Here is a 19,395-nt window from a genome sequence, read left to right as displayed (position 1 = left end):
GTAATAAAACAATTTGATTCACATAGTAAATTAAATTGATTAAAGAAATTTAAAATAGGCGAAAATATCATCTTAGAACAAGCATGTGAGGCAAACATCACTTTATTAATGATTGGGTACTCTTACAAGTAATCCTCTCGTTAATTTTATTCGAGGATAAAAGACAAAGAAAAACAAAAAACAAACTGCGTTATTGTAAACCAATCACACAATACATGCCATGCATGCAAACAGAAAATAAAATTTAAAAACAGGCCAGGAGTGGAATTACATTATCTTAGCAGGTGAGGTTATTACCGGGATCAACACCAAATTGCTGGCAGTATGATTGGTAATACTGAACCCTAGCGTTAACAGCCGCAGGATTAGCCCCATTGCATTCAAGTAGCCCGTTGATTGCTCGAATGGTGGCGCCAAAACCTTGACCGGAGGTGATGAGAGAATGACAGTTATTCATCCAAAACCACAGGGCGGCCTTGAAGGAAGTAACTGAATCTGTGGCAACGATGTCTGGGTTGTTCAGACCGTCGAAGCCGATACTTAAGCCAGCCGGTCCGTAGTTGAAATTCCAGGACAGTTGGAGTGGTCCCCGACCATAGTAGTTCTTTCCTGGAGTACAGGGCCACTGTGTCGTGGTCGCGTCACAGTAGTTTCTGGACGTACCGTTGATCTCGTTTATGTAGCACATATCTGAAACAACAAAGTAAAATGTATAGAGTTAATACCTCCAATGGTCCTCCGAGTATTAGCTAGCTAGCTAGTATTAGGAGTTAATAACCAAAATGGTCCCTCAATTATGCTATAATTACCAATTTGATCCTCGACTATTATTCTTACCCAATTAAGTCCCCAACTATGTAATTTTTACTTAATTTAGTCATTTGTTAATTTAACTGTTTGTTAACTGTCAAAAGTGGGAATAAAGTTGTAATTTTACAAGCTTTTTCCTTCATCCTCATTTAGCAACGCCAAACCATGCAGCAATAAGCTCTGGTCGGCTTCCAAACCTGTCAGTGTCGAAGTAGTGGCCGGTTGTGCCTCGGAGAGCCCAAGAATTTGATATCAAACGATTTTTTGATGGTCGAAAGCCGATCGGAGCGTATTGCTACATGGTTTGGCGTTGCTAAATGGGGAGGAAGGAGAAAACTTGTAAAATTACAATTTTATCTTCACTTTTGAGAATCAACAAACAGTCAAATTAACAGATGACTAAATTGGGTAAAAATTGAATAGTTAAAGACTTAATTGGGTAAGAATGATAGTCGAGGATTAACTCTAGTATTAGCTTAACAAATTACTACTTACATCCAGTTTCATGAGTAAAGTGGGCAAAAAATGCGGCGATTTCCTGCCTAGCAACGATGGCGGTTCCAACTGTCCCAAACTCGGGGTATGAGTTGGTGGCCTGAAGAAACGAGGTTCTTGTGTAGAACCCCTTCCCTTCGCAGCTTGGAGCCGACTGACTGGCAATTCCATTGAAAAAGGAATCCGAGACGATGCTGGAAACCGGCCAGCCATAGCATGGCCCTTGCTGGCACCCGGCACCGCAGTAGGCATCCCCAGTGCCGCAAAACCCCCACTGGCTGCAACAACTATCCACACCACACCCACAGCTTTGGGCTGAGCTCAACCCTGCTAGCCCTAGCCACAACGCAATAACAGCTAATAAAACTGAACCAGAATTATTCCCCATATTATATATATTAACAAGTGTATGTTAGTTTGGGATGAATCTATATGTGGATTGGTTGCGGATTTATAGTGTACAGATTAGAGGGTTCCTTTATCTATGATGGCTGAAATTAAATGAAATTTGGATGTAATTGCGCGCTGGCAGCGAATCTTACGTTAAAAACATTATAATATGACGGCAGAACTACAAAACGTACGTGTATAGTGCCTGAAAACTTTTGACTTTCTATAAATTAAATCTAAAATAATTATTCACAATTATATTATATAAACGAAGACATATATTGCATGTGCCATTGCATGAGACATTAATTGCTGAGTTAATACCCATTTTGGTCCTCCGACTATTATCTAATACTCGATTTACTCCCAAAGTATTAAAAATATCCAATTTAGTTCTCTAACTTTTAAAATCACACCCAATGTGATCCTCCGTTACAATTGTCATCTATCCACCGTTATTTTGAAGGGTAAAAGCGTCATTTTATTAGATAAAGCACATTCCTCCCTAAAATGAAGCTGCATACACAACAATACCCCTTCGCTGCACGGGTCATCAGCATATGCGAACACATACACTTTGTCCACGACTATGAGATCCTTTTTTGAGAACCTAGAAGGGTGGAGCTCACCATTGTTCCCCACTGTCAAGACCTTCTTGGCAACCTGACTAATTGCATTTTTTAGTGCAGGCCTCCAGATTCTCCTCCAGATGCCTCGGGTCAATGGCTTGGTGTTTGATTAGCGCTAGGGTTGAAGTTTAGCGTTAGATTGGGCGTTCTGTTCTGAATCAATTTCAGATTGATTGTTACATGAGCTTCAGAATGTCAAGCACCTCAGCTGTCTTCCTCGACGAGATGAACCCCAGAGAGTTCACATCCTGGTTATGCTGCTCCAGGCTCTGGACATGATTGGTGACAGGGTTGCAAGGAACTGCAGCTCTGAGCAGTAAGACGCCATCGCGATTTCTGCCCCCTTGAAGCCATAATCCAAGCTGGGATTTCGCCCACATGACAGATTTGAAGGCAAGCCATTGTTGTAGTAGTCATAAACATTTATGGACTCGCGACAGAGGACGAAACGGGTTTGGACCAAATAAAATGACTTCTTTACCCTCAAAATAAAGGTGGATAGACGGCAATTGTAACGGAGGACTACATCAAGTGTGATTTTAAAAGTTAAAAGACTAAATTAGGTACTTTTAATACTTTGGGACTAAATTGAGTATTAGTTAATAGTCGGAGGACTAAAATTAGTATTAACATCTTTAACCAATTAAGTCATTAACTTTGTAATTTAAACACGATTTGGTCCTCCGTCTATTTGACCGTTTATTGACTGTGATTTTTGAGGATATATATGTAATTTTATGGTCCATCGTCGATTTTTTAAGGTTCCGGTTGCATTTTCAGACCGCACTGTTACATTTGAATCCACCGCCGAAAGCAATCTGCCAAATCCTGTTGCCTTTCTTCATCCTCCCTTTGGATTCAATGTAGTTGAGTTCGTACCAAAGTGAAGAAGACAACGTGTTTCCAAACCGGTGCAGCGTCATCCTGGAGGCCTCCATGTGCTCCGGTGAGAGCTGCGGGTATTTCTGGAGATCGTCCATGACGGCGCGGGCGCCAGCGTTTGTGCAGAAGTGTTTGAAGGACCAAATCGTGTTAAAATTGCAAAGTTAAGGACTTAATTGGTTAAAATTGAAAGTTGAGGACCAATTTGTGAATTTAGCTATAGTCGAGGGACCATTTTGGGTATTTACTCTTTAGAATATAAGAACATTTATAATAATAATAATAATAATAATAATAATAATAATAATATAAATGGTGGTAGTGTGGTGGTGGTGGTTATGGTATAGTGGTTGTAGTATGGTGGTGGCAGTGGTGTTGTTGTGGTGGTGGTGGTATGGTGTTGGTATTGTGGTGGTGGAGGAGTTGGTGCTGGTGGTAGTGGTAGTGGTAGTGGTGTAGTGTTGGTGGTGGTAGTGGTGGTGCTACTGTGCTAGTACTTGTGCTGTTGTGGTGGTGCTAGTGGTAATGGTGGAGTTGGTGGTGTGGTGGTGGTGGTTGCGATGGTAGTGGTGTGGTGGTGGTGGTAGTGGTGTGATGGTGCTAGTGGTAGTGATAGTGGTGTTGGTGGTGGTTTAGAAATTAAAAAACAACTTCCCAAAAAAAAAAATGGGAGCTGAGTCATTTTCCAAGAAAATGAATGTATTTTCTTTAGACTAAACAATCATTTTCTTTTGACTCACATTTTTCACTCTTTAAACACTGGAAACACCGAAAAATGATTTGCTTAAATCATTTTCCTGGTTTCATGGAAAATACTAACATATCCTTACATCAAAATAATTAACAAAGAAGCATGCAAATACTTTTTCCTCACCATGCATGGTAACATTTTTTCCCAATGGCTTTGGAAAACAAAATACCAGATCGAGGAAATTTGTGAAAATTTGAAACATAATGTACTTTTGTTTGAAGATTAACTGTATAGTCTTAAAAGGATCTTTGTCAAAACTAAATTTGCAAAGCGAAATATTAATTTTCAAAAGATCACCAAAGTGAAGATTATGAGAAAATGGCAGAGATAACGTAAGTGCATAAAGTAAAAGGCATAAGAATATATAGACTAACAAATCATTTTGGGTCATATAATTATATATGTATATTTTATATACGTATGTATTATATGTGTAGTACATATATTATTTGTATGTAATTAATATATATATATATATATATATATATATATATATATATATATATATATATACACACACACACACACACACGTGTGTGTGTGGGGCGTATAGTATATGATGGTAAATATGTTACCGGTAATAATAATATCAGAATAACGGATTGTAACAGTAGTTGTATTGCTTTAGTTTCAGTATAAAAAATACAGTGTGTCTTTGTCCAGAGTATTGAACGTGTCCCCTCAAGCTGAGGGGAGCAACTACTTATACAAAGGTGCCAACGGTAACAACATGGGACATAAATGGGGAGCCAAGCCTTTAATTCTCTCTCATCAATGGTGGCTTCAATTGCAATAAAGGTGACACCTGTTGGAATTCTGTCCGATGGAGTTTTGCCCGTTGGGTCTCCATGTGGTGCCGGGTCAAATATGGCGCCGGGTCTGATGCCCACTTATGATCCGGGTCGGGTGCCAGCCCTATTATCCTGTCACCAGTCCCCCATACTCCTGAGTCTACAGATGTGTTTGAGTTGACTTGGGAGTAAGGCTGAATCTATCTTGAGGCTGCGCAGAATCCTGAGTGATTTAGGATATGCGATTTTGTTTTCCAAATCCCTCATGATTTGTGCTTTCCAAATCCTTTCCTGCCCGAGCGGTTTGAGCACCTCTCTATCAGCTCTTGTCACCATCTGTCGGTTTCTGCGGTTTATCGTTACCATTTTTTTTCTCCTTTATTTTATTTTTTTTTTTTTTGCGGTGTGGGCCGGCTTCGGGCTGGGGCGCCGCTACAGCTGGCCGAGGCGAGTGCCCCGCCCTGTGGCCGAGGCACTGTGCTTCGGCCACACGCCTCAGCCACTTGGCCGAGGCAAGTGCCTGGGCCAGATGGCTGAGGCGTCGCTTCGGCCACTTGGTTGAGGCGTGTGCCTCGACCCTCTCTTTTTTTTTTTTTTTTTTTTTTTTTTTTTTTTTTTTTTTTTTTTTTGTTTTTTTGCGGCTGAGACTGGCTGCAGCCTAGGCTGGCCGAGGTGCGTGCCTTTGGCCGATCGCGGCCGAGGCGTCGCCTCGACCGGTCGTGGCCGAGGCGTGCACCTCGGCCGATCGGCTTCGGCTTATTTTTTTTTCGAAGGCGTTCCATGGATGCCGAAAATGAACTTGCTTCAATAAACAACATGAGCAGACCATTTTTCCGAAGACGCTTCGTAAATGATGATTATGCTTCAATAAACAAACATGGCCGAACCATGAATACAAGATATTATCCCAAAAGATTTCATAATATAAACCGGGCGGACCGCGATTACCAAGCACTAGTCCCAAATGACTACCAAAATATTAGGGAAAAACTTAATCAAATGTTCCGAGTTCCATACCCGGTCGATCATCCTTGCAGATGGTGTGGCCTTGTAGATCCTTTCTGCCAATCTTTTTGCACACTTTTACGTAACAACTGCGGGCTGCTCGCTGGTCTCCTCTGACAACTCCTATCCCATTCGGTGTAGGGAACTTCATACACAAGTGTTCCACCGACACTATGGCCTTGAGGTTCTCCAGTGCCGGCCTCCCCAATATGATGTTGTGCGCACAAGTGAGTCTTACCACAATGAATTCCATGTCAAGTTTGCGAATTTTAGGGCTCGTGCCTATCTCCACTGGTAAGACCACTGACCCCTCTGTCTCCAATGAATCACCCGTAAATCCAGAGAGTGGGGTACGTACTTCTTTCCGCTGGTTCTTGGGTATCCCTAACTTGGTGAGGGCTTCGTAATACATCACATTGACTGAGCTTCCCGTGTCGACTAAGATGCGGTGGACAATGACATCGTTGACGTCCATCTCAATCACCAGGGCGTCACGATGGGGTAACGGGCCCTCTGGGAGGTCATCATCAGAGAAGGTGATGGCCTCCTTTCTCTGTTTCTTTTCTCTGGGAAGACTCACCACTTCTCCCACGTATAGCTGCCAGCTCCACTTCTTTCTTTCCGCAGGCGTGTCACCCCCTGCGGGTCCACCATAGATAAAGTGTATGGTGTGCTTCTTTTGTCGTCTGGGCGCGACCTCGGTTTCTTTCTCGTTATCATTCTGCTCAGATATTTGGTCATGTTCTCTTTTTTTTGGCGTTCGAGGTGGACGGCTCGGTGCCATCCTCATTCCTCCAGACATTTTTTGGTGGATTGTGTTGTGGCTGTTGCTGCTGCTTGGATCGCTTGACGAAATGTCGGAAGTAGCCCTGCTGGATGAGTTCTTCTATTTGTCTCTTTAAAACGTGACACTCATCCGTATCGTGGCCGGCTTGCCTATGAAACCTGCAGTACTTTGTTTGGTCTGACTTTGGGGAAACCTTCATGCACTCCTCGGGGAATTCTACCATTCCCATCTCCTCAGCTTGCTTTAGGATGACACTGATGGGATGGGTAAGAGTAGTTAAATTATGCAAGGGGACCAGGCGAGGTCGTTCGTGGTCTTGGCCTTTTCCTGCGGTCGGGTGGTTCGAGAGTGGTGCCTGGCTGGGCGAGTTCCCAGGCTTCCCACCTTTCCTACCATCCTCTTCGTCCTTCTTATTCCTGTCGACGTCCTCTGCTTCGGAATAGCGGTTAGCCGTCCTTATCAGATCTTCGTAAGAGCGGGGGTGGTGGGCATTCAGCTGCTTGTGGAAATACCCTGATCTTAAGGCATGGATAAATATCGGGATTGCCGCCTTGGAGTCGAAGTCGTAGACATTACTGACTTCCTTTTTTCCATTATATTAGGAAGTCTTTGAGGCTCTCGCCTCTATTTTGCTGCACTACACAGAGGTGAGAGAAGGGTTTCTTACGCTATATGCTACCGGAGAAGTATGTCAGGAAGCTCTTGGACAACTCCCCAATTTGAATCAACTCATCCGGGATGGTGTTGAACCAGTCTTGGGCCGCTCCATCCAGAGTGGACAAGAACGCTCGGCACATGATGGCGTCCCCTGCCCCGATCATTACCATAGTAGCCTTGTACCTCGTCATGTGAACACGTGGGTCAGTGGCCCCCGTGTACTCCTTGATGGCGGGCAACCTAAAGTCCCTCGACAAAGGTACGTCCATGATGCTTGGGGAGAATGGTGTTGACATCCGTACCTCGGGTTCCGGCGACTGCTCCCGTGCCTCCACCCTTCTTGCTAAGTCTTCGATTCTTCTCTGCAGCCTCTCGACCAGGGCCGACTCGTTAGGGTGTCGGCGTGGGGCCGGCTGCCGCTCCTCCAAGTGTCGGTGTGGAACCCGCTCATCAGCGCGTCGCTTCTCTGCCGAGTGCCGACGCGGAGTCGGCTCATCGACGCGTCGCTCCTCCAAGTGTCGACGTAGGGCCGACTCATCAACATGTCGGCGTGGGGTCGGCTCCCGAGACTCGCCCACCTCCTCTATAGGTGATCTCTCAGCTTCTCTGTTTTCGTGTTGGCGAGGGCCTCTGGTAGAGGATCCCTCGGCATGTGATCCTAATCTTTGCCGCACGGGCGCCCTCTGTCCCAATCGTTCTGGTGCAGATTGGGAAGGGCCTGGTTGTCGTCTGGCCGATCCACTTCTTTGGGTCTCTACCCCTATTTCCTACGGCCGCGGCGGGGACACTTGGCCTTGCAGTCTCACCGCCACCTGATTTAGCGCCGCCATCACTGCTTGCTGAATGACATCGGCGGTCGCCCGGAGGTTCACGGCTTGATTCGCCCCTCCATTGTTGAGTTGGTCTCGAAGGTCCCCGGGCCTCCCGCTGTTGAGCTGTTCTCGAAGGTCCCCTCCGCGATTGTTAGTGAGTTGGTCCCGGAGGTCACCTAAGGCATTGCCATTGTTCACGTTGCGGGAACCATGGGGGCTGTGGGACACCATTCTTTCAAGCTTGCTGTTGAAAGAGGAATGAGTTGTGTGTGTAGTCGCCTACTTGAGTATTGGACTTAGGCTCTTAATGAAAGCACCAATGACGGTAAATATGTTACCAGTAATAATAATATCAGAATAACAGATTGTAGCAGTAGTTGTATTGCCTTAGTTTCAGTATAGAAAATACATTGTGTCTTTGTCCAGAGTATTGGACGTGTCCCCTCAAGTTGAGGGGAACATCTACTTATACAAAGGTGCCAACGGTAACAACATGGGACATAAATGGGGAGCCAAGCCTTTAATTCTCTCTCATCAATGGTGGCATCAATGGTGGCTTCAGTTGCAATAAAGGTGACACCTGTTGGAATTATGTCCGTTGGAGTTTTGCCCGTTGGGTCTCCATGTGGTGCCGGGTCAAATATGGCATAATGTACAACCTTTATAGCATAATGTACAAAAAAATTTAATGGAAAAACGGATATAAATCAGGGGTATAACTTTTATTCACACTTATTATGTTATAATATATATAGGGATGCACTTAGGTGCGAATAAGTGCTCAGGAGGGAAATGCGAACGAATCAGCGCGCGACACGTATCCAGATCTACTAACTTTAAAAAAAAATACGGTGGCATTTTCGTAAATAATTGAACATCGAAGTGTAAGTAAAATCACTTACAAGTGCACCTACTTTCACCTATAAGTGCATGAAATTTTGCCTTGTTAACATTCACTTTCCGCAAACATTCATGCACCTGGGTGTGCTTATAACTATATGTGCAACTATTTATAACTATAGGTGCACCTACTTTCACCTATAAGTGCATGTAATTTTCCCTTGTTAGCATTCACTTTCTGCAAACATTCATGCACCTGGGTGTGCTTATAACTATATGTGCAACTATTTATAACTATAGGTGCAACTACTTATAACTATAGGTGCACCGTGCACCTACTTTCACCTATCAGTGCATGTAATTTTGCCTTGTTAACATTCATTGATCTGAGTTCAGAGGGTAGTAATACCCCTGAAAACCACTCGCAAACATTCATACACCTAGGTGCAACTACTTATAACTATGTGTGCAACTACTTATAACTATAGGTGCAACTACTTAGAACTATAGGTGCAACTAAGTATTGATGCTCAGTGTAAATTTTTACTTGCACCGATAATACATTTTACATGCACTTGTAATACATTTTACCTGCACTTCGATGTTTAATTATTTACGAAAATGCCACCGCGTTTTTTTTAAACAATCAGTGTTTCTCATCCATTAGATCTGGACACGTGGACGGACAGAATCCATTCCTATTTCGCGCCTGGGCGAAGCATTCGCACCTGAGTGTGATTATATATATATATATATATATATATATATATATATATATATATATATATATATATATATATATATATATATATATATATATATATATATATATAAATAATATATATACACGTGTGTTGTTAAAAACAAAATATATATTTTGGTTGTAATTACCTTAATAGATATATATTGTATGCTTTTATATGATAGGAATCTTTAGGTAATTAACTAAAATTATTCTTTCCATTAATTACTAAGTTGACTAGGGTTGGATGATGATCAATATAGATATTCTCTTCCTTCTTTTTTCCTACCTTGGCCGATTCTACTAGCAAAAAAAAAAAAAAAAAAAAAAAATCCTCTCTTCTTCCCGTCTCATCATTTCCGAAATTCTAAAAAAAAAAAAAGAAAAAATTCTTCTCCTATTCTTCTCAATAGTTGAAACAATCTACACAGGCTTAAGGAGGAGAACATAGAGCATTAAAAGATTAAAAATATTTGGGAAGAATTTGTTCCAAGTAAGTGCTTGTCCTTTATCTTACTTTGCCAATCTTTGTTTAAAAAAAAATGAATTTTTGATTGGTTGAAAGTTAGGAATCAAATGAATTGTTTTATGAAATGATCAAGTGTTATCTGAAAATTTTGGTATGATGTATTAGTAAAAAATACATAAATATGTGATTTTGGTTGGTTGATTTTGTTGTATGAATCATATCTAGATACTTATTACATTGGCAGGCGAATAATATATATTTGTAGCTAGCATCTTGTTATAAATATCTCATTCATTATGGACATTATTGTTGATTTGTAACATATGTAACAGTTATGTCATTTAGTATAATACTTAATGATTGTACATGTGTATATATTCAGATATTGAAATAACAGAATGATGGGTCTCTTGGCTTATTGTGTTCTTCATCACTTCTCTATCTTCTTTATCTAAATTCCCATTGGTCAATATGTTTGAGCTAATAGGCTTATTACAACACGTTATCAGACTTTGCTCTACATCAATTGATAAATCCGGTGGCAAAGACGAGTGCGAACCCTTTTTTTTCGCCACCCTGATCTAACGACAGCTCAAATCCGAAGGTTTTTTATGCGGATGATTCAAGATCTGGTGCCGCGAGGTCGCCGAAGAGGTCCGATCGGATCGTGAGAACCCTCGGACGATTGTCGGTATCCGATCGGACCACCAGACATCAATCTTACCTCAACCCGAGCACTATCCATACCAATCAAAACATGACCGGACGGCAGATTGACCGGCAAAGCCGCCATTGACGAAACCTGGGACGATCGCGAGACTTCACCATAATCGTCCGATCACCCATCTGTTGAGGGCGATCACCATGGGAAGGCCGGACGAAGGCCTCGGATGACCTTGGTAGAGGTTCACCGGCCAGTACACATCTGATCGCCTCCTGGGAGAATCGGATGGCGTTGATTGAATCGAGATACCGAGGACGACGTGCTCGGAAGATGTAATATTTAGAGTAGCATTTGCGGCTGCGTTTCTGCTCTTACCATTGCCTCAAGTACTTCATTTGTGCTCCCCCTACAAATGAAGTACTTGAATAATGATATTAACATATCCTCCGGTATCTTCGAGATACAAAGACATGACATTTATGTAAAAAACCATGATACGGTTTTAATAGGCTACTTGGGTACTGGTTGTTGTGTTTGATCCCCGCAATGCCAAGTCCAAACTGGTTATACAATGAATTTCCCTAAATGTTCAAAATGAGGACAATGACACTTGTGTTGCACAAATGTTATACGAGTTCTAGAAGAGCCATAAGATTATTGTACACTACTCTAGTGACAATCCAAAAGATTTGTCCAATCCATCTCTTCAAATTTTGAAATATATGTAGAACTTGAAGATTGTTATCTTCACGGGGAGACAGGAAGTACGAATCAATTCGGAAGATTGGACGTAAAATCTTGAAGATTAAGTCCATAAAAGACTAACAGTTGCGCACTATTTGCAACACAACGGGAAGTACATTTACTTGAATCAATCCGGAAGATTGAACGTAAAATCCTGAAGATTAAGTCATAAAAGAGTAATAGTTGCGCACTATTTGCAACACATATATACATAAATATCATGTACTCTTTTCCTCACTAGTTTTCTCCCATTGGGTTTTCTAGTGTGGTTTTTAACGAGGCATGAGTATGATATAGTAATGACAATGGGGAAAAGTTGCAAAATAATTACTTAAATGGACAAACCCCAAAATCCTGAAGATTATGCAGTTTGCGCCTTGAAGGCTTATGGTTGTACTCTTTTTCCCTTAACTAAGTTTTTCCCACAGGGTTTTCTTAAGTTAATGTTTTTAATGAGGCAACCAATACAATATATGTTCTTACATATATCATGTACTCTTTTCTTCAACTAGGTTTTTTCCCACGTGGTTTTCCTAGTGAAGTTTTTAATGAGGCATGTATATATTTTCTATTGTACTCCTTTCTTGTCTAGGTTTTTCCCACCGGATTTTCCTAGCAAGTTTGTTATTGAAGCAAGATTGTCGACAAATAATGTCCAAGGGGGAGTGTTATAAATATCTCATTCATTATGGACATTATTGTTGATTTGTAACATATGTAACAGTTATGTCATTTAGTATAATACTTTATGATTGTACATGTGTATATATTCAGATATTGAAATAACAGAATGATGGGTCTCTTGGCTTATTGTGTTCTTCATCTCTTCTCTATCTTCTTTATCTAAATTCCCATTGGTCAATATGTTTGAGCTAATAGGCTTATTATAACACATATGAGATTATTCCCAGGATTAACACTAAGCTGCTGGCAATACTTGGTGTAATACTCAAAATGTACTCCGTATAACACAAATATTCATTATATGTTGCTTAAAATTAAATTTCATAATCCATTATATTCTGATCTATTCACCCCATTTTATACTTTAATCATTTCAAACGGGACCATCAAGGCATATATTTGGACTTTGTATAGTGAGGGTAGAATTGACAAAAGGAAAAAAATATTGAAAGTATAATTGGTAAAAAGATATAATAATATACATTAAAAAAATCAAAAGAATACGAAATGCACTTAATGCCATTTTCCAGAAGACTCCCCCAAGATAGAATTAGGGGAAATAATGGTCACAGGTATTGCGAAATAATGGTCACAGGTATTGCTATGTATGTTGAGGTCTGTTTCTTAATATTTCAACACAATATATGGAGTGTGGCTAACAGATGTTTAATAATTTTTCTAGAAGAGAAGCTCTTCTTTGGGTAATATGTTTATACTTTTGATAGTTGGTTATAGAAGAAAGAAAGTTTAGAAAGCCATGAAAAGAAACAAGGATTTTTTGAAAAAAAGAACTCAACTGATGACTTATCTGATCTCCAAAAAATCAAAAGAATACGAAATGCACTTAATGCCATTTTCCAGAAGACTCCCCCAAGATAGAATTAGGGGAAATGGTCACAGGTATTGCTATGTATGTTGAGGTTAAATCTGTTTTGTCGGGAAAGTTCTACAGATCTAGGGTTTTCCTAGAGGCAGCTGACGAGCAATGATTTTTCAAATTACTTCATCTAGGGCTCAATATCTAGCTGCTAGGTATATTTATTAAATAATTATTTTATTATTATAATTATACATTCATAAAAGCATGCATTAAGGTTGGATTTAGCATATTATTAACTCATAAAGTCATTACTAAAATATCAAAAAAGGTGGGATCCATACTTTAATGACCCAAGATAGGTCCAAAAAGCTTGTTCGAAATAGGTTCTAAAGTCCCAGAGACGCATAAAATTAAAGTGTGCTCAAAATTAAGGGAAAACCGAACAAGCTGCATTAATTAGTAGGTCATAATATAATGCCTAAAAATTAGCCTAAGGATCCAAAATTAAATGATATTTTAGGGTATTCTTCTAACCAAATGTTAGAAATATACAAATCAATACATGTATTATACATGTAATCTAACCTAGCGGAAGCATATGATCGAGCATTTCCAGCCATAGTTGTAATGTCCGTTATATTGCTTGAAAAACGTAAAGAACTAGGATTTGTCTACCACTTGATATCCTGAGAAACTAGACGGTGTAGTCACAAAGAACACAGGAGCAGTGGGAGGACCATACATATATATAACCTATGCGCCATCATTATAGGTTAAGTAACGGAAACCGTTATTTTCGTTTCAAACCACAACATACTGGCCATAAATGGCATATTAACTTGCACCATTTAATAGTGTTATTATAATGAAAATGTTACAATTCCCTCTCTCTTTTTGATGAAATAAGGGATTACCTAGCAGCTAAAATCAGCTAAAATCTGTTCTACTTGCTGCCTGCTGCATGCTGTTTGTTTTCTCTTTTTTTTTTTTTTTTTTTTTTTTTTTTAGCTTATTAAGTAGACAGGGGCCTTATGGTCTTTTTTTTGTTTTCCCTGGCAGTTATAAATGCCTATATAGCTATGTATGTTTGTTGTCCTTCATATCCTTTTTCATATATTCACAGTGTAATAACCAGAGCTCTCTCTAGCTCTTTCAATGGCAAACACGTTGTTTCCTTTCTAATTTTGAAGCTTTCCAACATGGTATCAGAGCATCATTGGAGTTACGCCGCAGTAGTCACGGCGGGAATTGAAACCGGTGATGAGAATGGTGGTGATCAAGCTATGTCGTCCGATCAAATTCCGATGAACCCTAGCCCTATTCAACGCGTGGAAGAGTTCCATGATCCTATGTACTTACACGTAACAGAGAATCCTAATCTTGTGCTCGTTTCCCCTCCGCTGTCAGAAGTTAACTATGCGACTTGGAGCAGGTCAATGAGAATTGCACTTGAAGTTAAGATTAAGTATGTATTTGCTGATGGAAGCATAGTGAGTCCTGGAGAATCTGATCCTAGGTTTCTGATCTGGAGAAGATGCAACAATATTGTATGTTCATGGCTTTTTAAATCTCTCGGTCCTACGATTGCAGAAGGAGTGTTGTATTTCGAAGTTGCAGCTGAGATCTGGAGTGTTCTTAAGAGAAGATACTCTCAGGTCGATGCTCATAAAATTGCAGAACTGCAGAATGAAATTTACAGGTGCACTCAAGGTAATCTTTCAATTAATGACTATTTCACAAAATCTAATGCTCTATGGGTGAAAATGAACGCTATGAGGCCGATTTCTAAGTGTGAATGTGTACCAAGGTGCTCTTGTGCTCTCATCAGTAAAATTCAAAAGGAAAAAGAGGAAGATCAGATTATTCGTTTCCTGGAAGGACTGAATGAAGAGTATGAAAACGTTAAGTCCAGAATTTTGGTTATGGATCCTATCCCAGTCATGGAGAAGGTTCTCAACATGGCACTAAAGATGGAGAGAAAGCTCAGGAACTCTGGCATCATGAAGAATTCTGATTTGATTCAGTCCAATGCTATGCAAAACACAACAGTGCAGAACTCAGATGATCAAACTGTTGTGGCTGCTGCAACCTCTTTTAACAAAAGGAAGTTCAACAATAACTCTGGAAAAAGTGTACCTAAGTGTACATTCTGTGGCAAGCTAGGACACACAATTGAGAAGTGTTATAAAAAGCATGGATTTCCCCCCAGGATGGATTCCAGGTTACAAATCAATGGATAAACAGGCTCAGGATTCTCGGCAGACTTCAACTGCTTCTGTGAGTCAAGTAGGTGATGTAGGCCTCACTGCTGAACAGTTTCAAAGGCTTGTGACCTTATTGCAAAATCAAGGTCAAGGGAGTTATTCATCCAATAATGCAGCTGTGACCTTGTCTAACACTGGAACCAATTCAGATTTCAGAAAGACTACAGAAAAACATACTGAAGGCAAGTTTATTCTTAATCCCCATGTTAATACTGTTCTGAATTCCCTTGATGTTTGGATCTTAGATTCTGGTGCAACAGACCATAACACTTGTTCCTTGGACTATTTTGAATCTTATTATGATGTTCATGGGATATTAGTGAAGTTACCTAATGGGAAAACTGTTAATGTTACACACATGAGGGACATTAGGCTTCACATGGATATACTACTGAAAAATGTTCTGTTTATTCCATCTTTCTCATTCAATATTGTTTCTGCTAGCAAACTGGTAAGACAATCAAAGTATGAGATTATTATTAGGGCTGATTACTGTAATATCCAGGGCCATCTTGGGATGGTGGATGGTTTTGCTAAAGAGAAAGGGGGATTGTACCTGATCTCCCACCCTCCAATCAGGAAGAAAGCTCACATTGTTCATTATGCTAATAACCTCACTGAAATGGTTTGTAATAGCTTGTCTGCTGAGATATGGCACAATAGGCTGGGTCATTACCCAATGAATAAAATGCAACTGTTGAAAGGAGTGAAAATTGCCCCTTATACTACTGTTGGTTCTGCTTGTGATGCATGTCATTTTTCCAAACATAAGAAATCTCTTTTTCCCTTAGCAATAGTAAATCTGAGAAGTGCTTTGACTTAATACACATGGATATTTGGGGCCCTTTTCTCTGTGGCTTCCCTTAAGGGAGAACATTATTTCCTAACCATTGTTGATGATCATAGTAGATATACTTGGTTGCACTTAATGAAGCATAAGTCAGAAGTCAGATCAATATTTCACAACTTTTATAATTATACTTTCACTCATTTCAATGCCAAGATTAAAACTGTCAGAACTGATAATGGGAACGAGTTTCTGATGCAAGCCTTCTTTAATGAAAAAGGGATTGTCCATCAAAGGTCATGTGTATATACCCCTCAGCAGAATGGAGTGGTAGAGAGGAAGCATCAACATGTCTTGAATGTAGCCAGGGCTCTGAAATTTCAATCTGGTCTTTTTGACACTTGTTAGGGCCATTGTGTTTTGCATGCTTCTTATCTCATAATTAAACAGGCTGCCTACTGAAGTTTTAGATGGTCAGACTCCTTCCCAGATATTGTATGGAAAAGATGTTGATTACAATCACTTAAGATCCTTTGGATGCCTATGTTTTGCTGCTACTATTTTACAAGGGAGGAACAAGATGCAAACAAGAGCCAAGAAATGCATTTTCTTGGGATTTCCTGCCAATGTGAAAGGCTATATGGTGTTTGATATCATTGACAAAAATGTTTTTGTTTCTAGGAATGTGGTTTTTCATGAGCATATCTTTCCCTTCAAGGGACAACACTCAGGGCCTAATTTTGACACTACTGCATTAGATAGTCCTGGTCCTCCTCTTCCCTTGATTCCAACATATACTGAAATAGATTATACTATGTTAGATCCAGCTAGCAGACATAATAACAGTGAAGTGATCAAAAATACTTTGTTGAATGACCATTCCACAGAAATTCAACCTGAGCAACAACAGACACCAGACATCCATGTTGAGCTTTCACAATCCAGGAATTATTCCATTGATCATGATCATTCTCATGACACACAATCACATTCTGTGAGTGATCTCAGAAATACTAATGATCAGGTTGATCAGCAGCAACCTAGGAGATCTATGAAAGCAAGGAACCTTCCTTCAAAGCTACAAAACTATGTCTGTCAGACTGCCACATCCAACAACACCAATGCCAGAACATCTCCTCATTCTATAGAGAAGTTCATTTCTTACCAAAATCTACCTCTTGCTCATAGAATCTGTGCAGCTTCCATTTCCTCTTCTGAAGAGCCACAATCTTATCAAGAAGCAGTGTTGTATTTGGAATGGAGACAGGCTTTGGAAGCTGAAATAGAAGCCTTGAATCAGAACAAAACCTGGATGTTGACAGACTTACCAACTGGTAAATCTCCCATTGGTTGTAGATGGGTATAAAAAGTGAAGCATAGAGCAGATGGCTCTATAGAAAGATATAAGGCCAGATTGGTTGCAAAAGGCTACACTCAACAGCTAGGTGTAGACTACATTGAGACTTTTTTCTCCTGTGGCTAGAATGACCACAATCAAGACTTTCTTAGCTGTGGCTGCTATAAAGGCTTGGGACATTCAGCAACTTGATATCAACAATGTTTTTCTACATGGAGACTTGGAGGAGGAATTCTATATGGTTTTACCTCCTGGTTTTCAAAATGATAAGCCAAATCAGGTTTGCAGGCTCATGAGATCTTTGTATGGCCTTAAACAGGCAAGTAGGCAATGGAATGCCAAGTTGACTAGGGCTCTACAGGTGCATGGCTTCCAGCAATCATCAGCAGATCCTTCCTTGTTCACTAGACAGACAGGAGCCTCTTTCATTGCCCTATTGGTGTATGTTGATGATATTCTGTTAGCAGGAACAGATCCTATTCAGATTGATGAATTAAAGCAGTTATTGGATAGAGAGTTTAAAATCAAAGACTTGGGTCATTTGAACTATTTCTTAGGCATTGAGGCTTTTAGGAATGATGCTGGAATCAACATTTGCCAGAGAAAGTATGCTTTAGAAATCCTAAAAGAATATGGTTTTTTAGAAGCCAAACCAGCTAAGACTCCTGCTGTCACAGGTCAAAAGCTAAACAATTGTGATGGGGTTCTACTTGAACAACCTGAGATCTTTAGAAGGTTGATTGGGAAACTCTTGTACTAAACCAATACTAGACCTGATATATCATATGTTGTTCAGCAGTTGAGTCAGTTTGTGGAGAAGCCAAGAGATGTTCATATGATAGCAGCTCATAGGCTGTTAAGATATTTAAAAGGGGCACCTGGAAAAGGCATATTCTACTCTTTTAATACATCTGTAAAGTTGCAGGGATTTTCAGATTCAGACTGGGCAACTTGTATGGATAGCAGGAAATCTGTGACTGGATATTGCATATATCTTGGGAATTCATTGGTTTCATGGAAAACCAAGAAGCAAGCAACTGTCTCTAGATCATCTTCTGAGGCAGAGTACAGGGCTTTGACTTCAACAACTTGTGAAATACAATGGTTGTTATTCCTACTAGCAAATTTGAAGGCAGGACTCACCACTACAGTGACCTTGTACTGTGATAACAACTCTGCCATTGCCATTGGTGAGAATTTTGTTTTCCATGAACGTACTAAACATATTGAGATCGATTGTCATGTGGTTAGGCAAAAGATCAATGAAGGAATCATCAAGCTTCTTGCTGTTTCTTCACAAAATCAGACTGCAGATAGTTTCACAAAAGCCTTGGCTAAGCCTTTGTTTGATAAATTTCATGATAAGTTGGGCCTTCAAGATCTTCATGCTCCAGCTTACAGGGGAGAGATGAAATAAGGGATTACCTAGTAGCTAAAATCAGCTCAAATCTGTTCTACTTGTTGCCTGCTGCATGCTGTTTGTTTTCTCTTTCTTTTTTTTTTTTTTTTAGCTTATTAAGTAGACAGGGGCCTTATGGTCTTTTTCTTTGTTTTCCCTGGCAGTTATAACTGCCTATATAGCTGTGTATGTTTGTTGTCCTTCATATCCTTTTTCATATATTCACAGTGTAATAACCAGAGCTCTCTCTAGCTCTTTCAATGGCAAACACTTTGTTTCCTTTCTAACTTTGAAGCTTTCCAACACTTTTTCAGTAAAAATGTATAACACAAATAACACATACAAAAAGATGTCCACAAAAATGTAAAACTTTCATTAGGTCAATATATTGTTAAACTCAAAAAGGAGATGAATTGATAAATTGAAATTTTGAATAACTATTCAAGATTAAAATTTCAACAACTTGACTAATTAGTAATTAAGTATAATTTTTGACAATATAAAAAATGAGAAAATTGTTAAGAATAAATGTAATTAGATTTTGATAAGGCAAAAGTGTCAACTAAGATTAGAATTTACATCGAGACAAAAAGTTTCAATTACTACAATATGGGTT

The 19,395-nt window shown here is 39.9% G+C and overlaps 1 protein-coding gene across 1 annotated transcript; it reads right to left on the bottom strand.

Moving 5' to 3' along the window:
* Positions 1-277: 277 nt before the first annotated feature.
* LOC109179614 (chitinase 6-like) lies at positions 278-2,704 on the bottom strand. The gene is made up of 4 exons (XM_019329111.1): positions 2,505-2,704; positions 2,220-2,362; positions 1,306-1,671; positions 278-690 (listed from the first exon to the last, which is right to left on the bottom strand). Exons 1-4 carry the CDS (start codon positions 2,702-2,704, stop codon positions 278-280), a joined length of 1,122 nt encoding a protein of 373 aa, XP_019184656.1.
* Positions 2,705-19,395: the final 16,691 nt, after the last annotated feature.

Source organism: Ipomoea nil, unplaced genomic scaffold (assembly GCF_001879475.1).
Source record: "Ipomoea nil cultivar Tokyo-kokei standard unplaced genomic scaffold, Asagao_1.1 scaffold0937, whole genome shotgun sequence".
Lineage (NCBI taxonomy): Eukaryota > Viridiplantae > Streptophyta > Magnoliopsida > Solanales > Convolvulaceae > Ipomoea > Ipomoea nil.
Note: the sequence above shows the minus strand (reverse complement) of the source record. Positions and strands in the feature narration are given on the sequence as shown.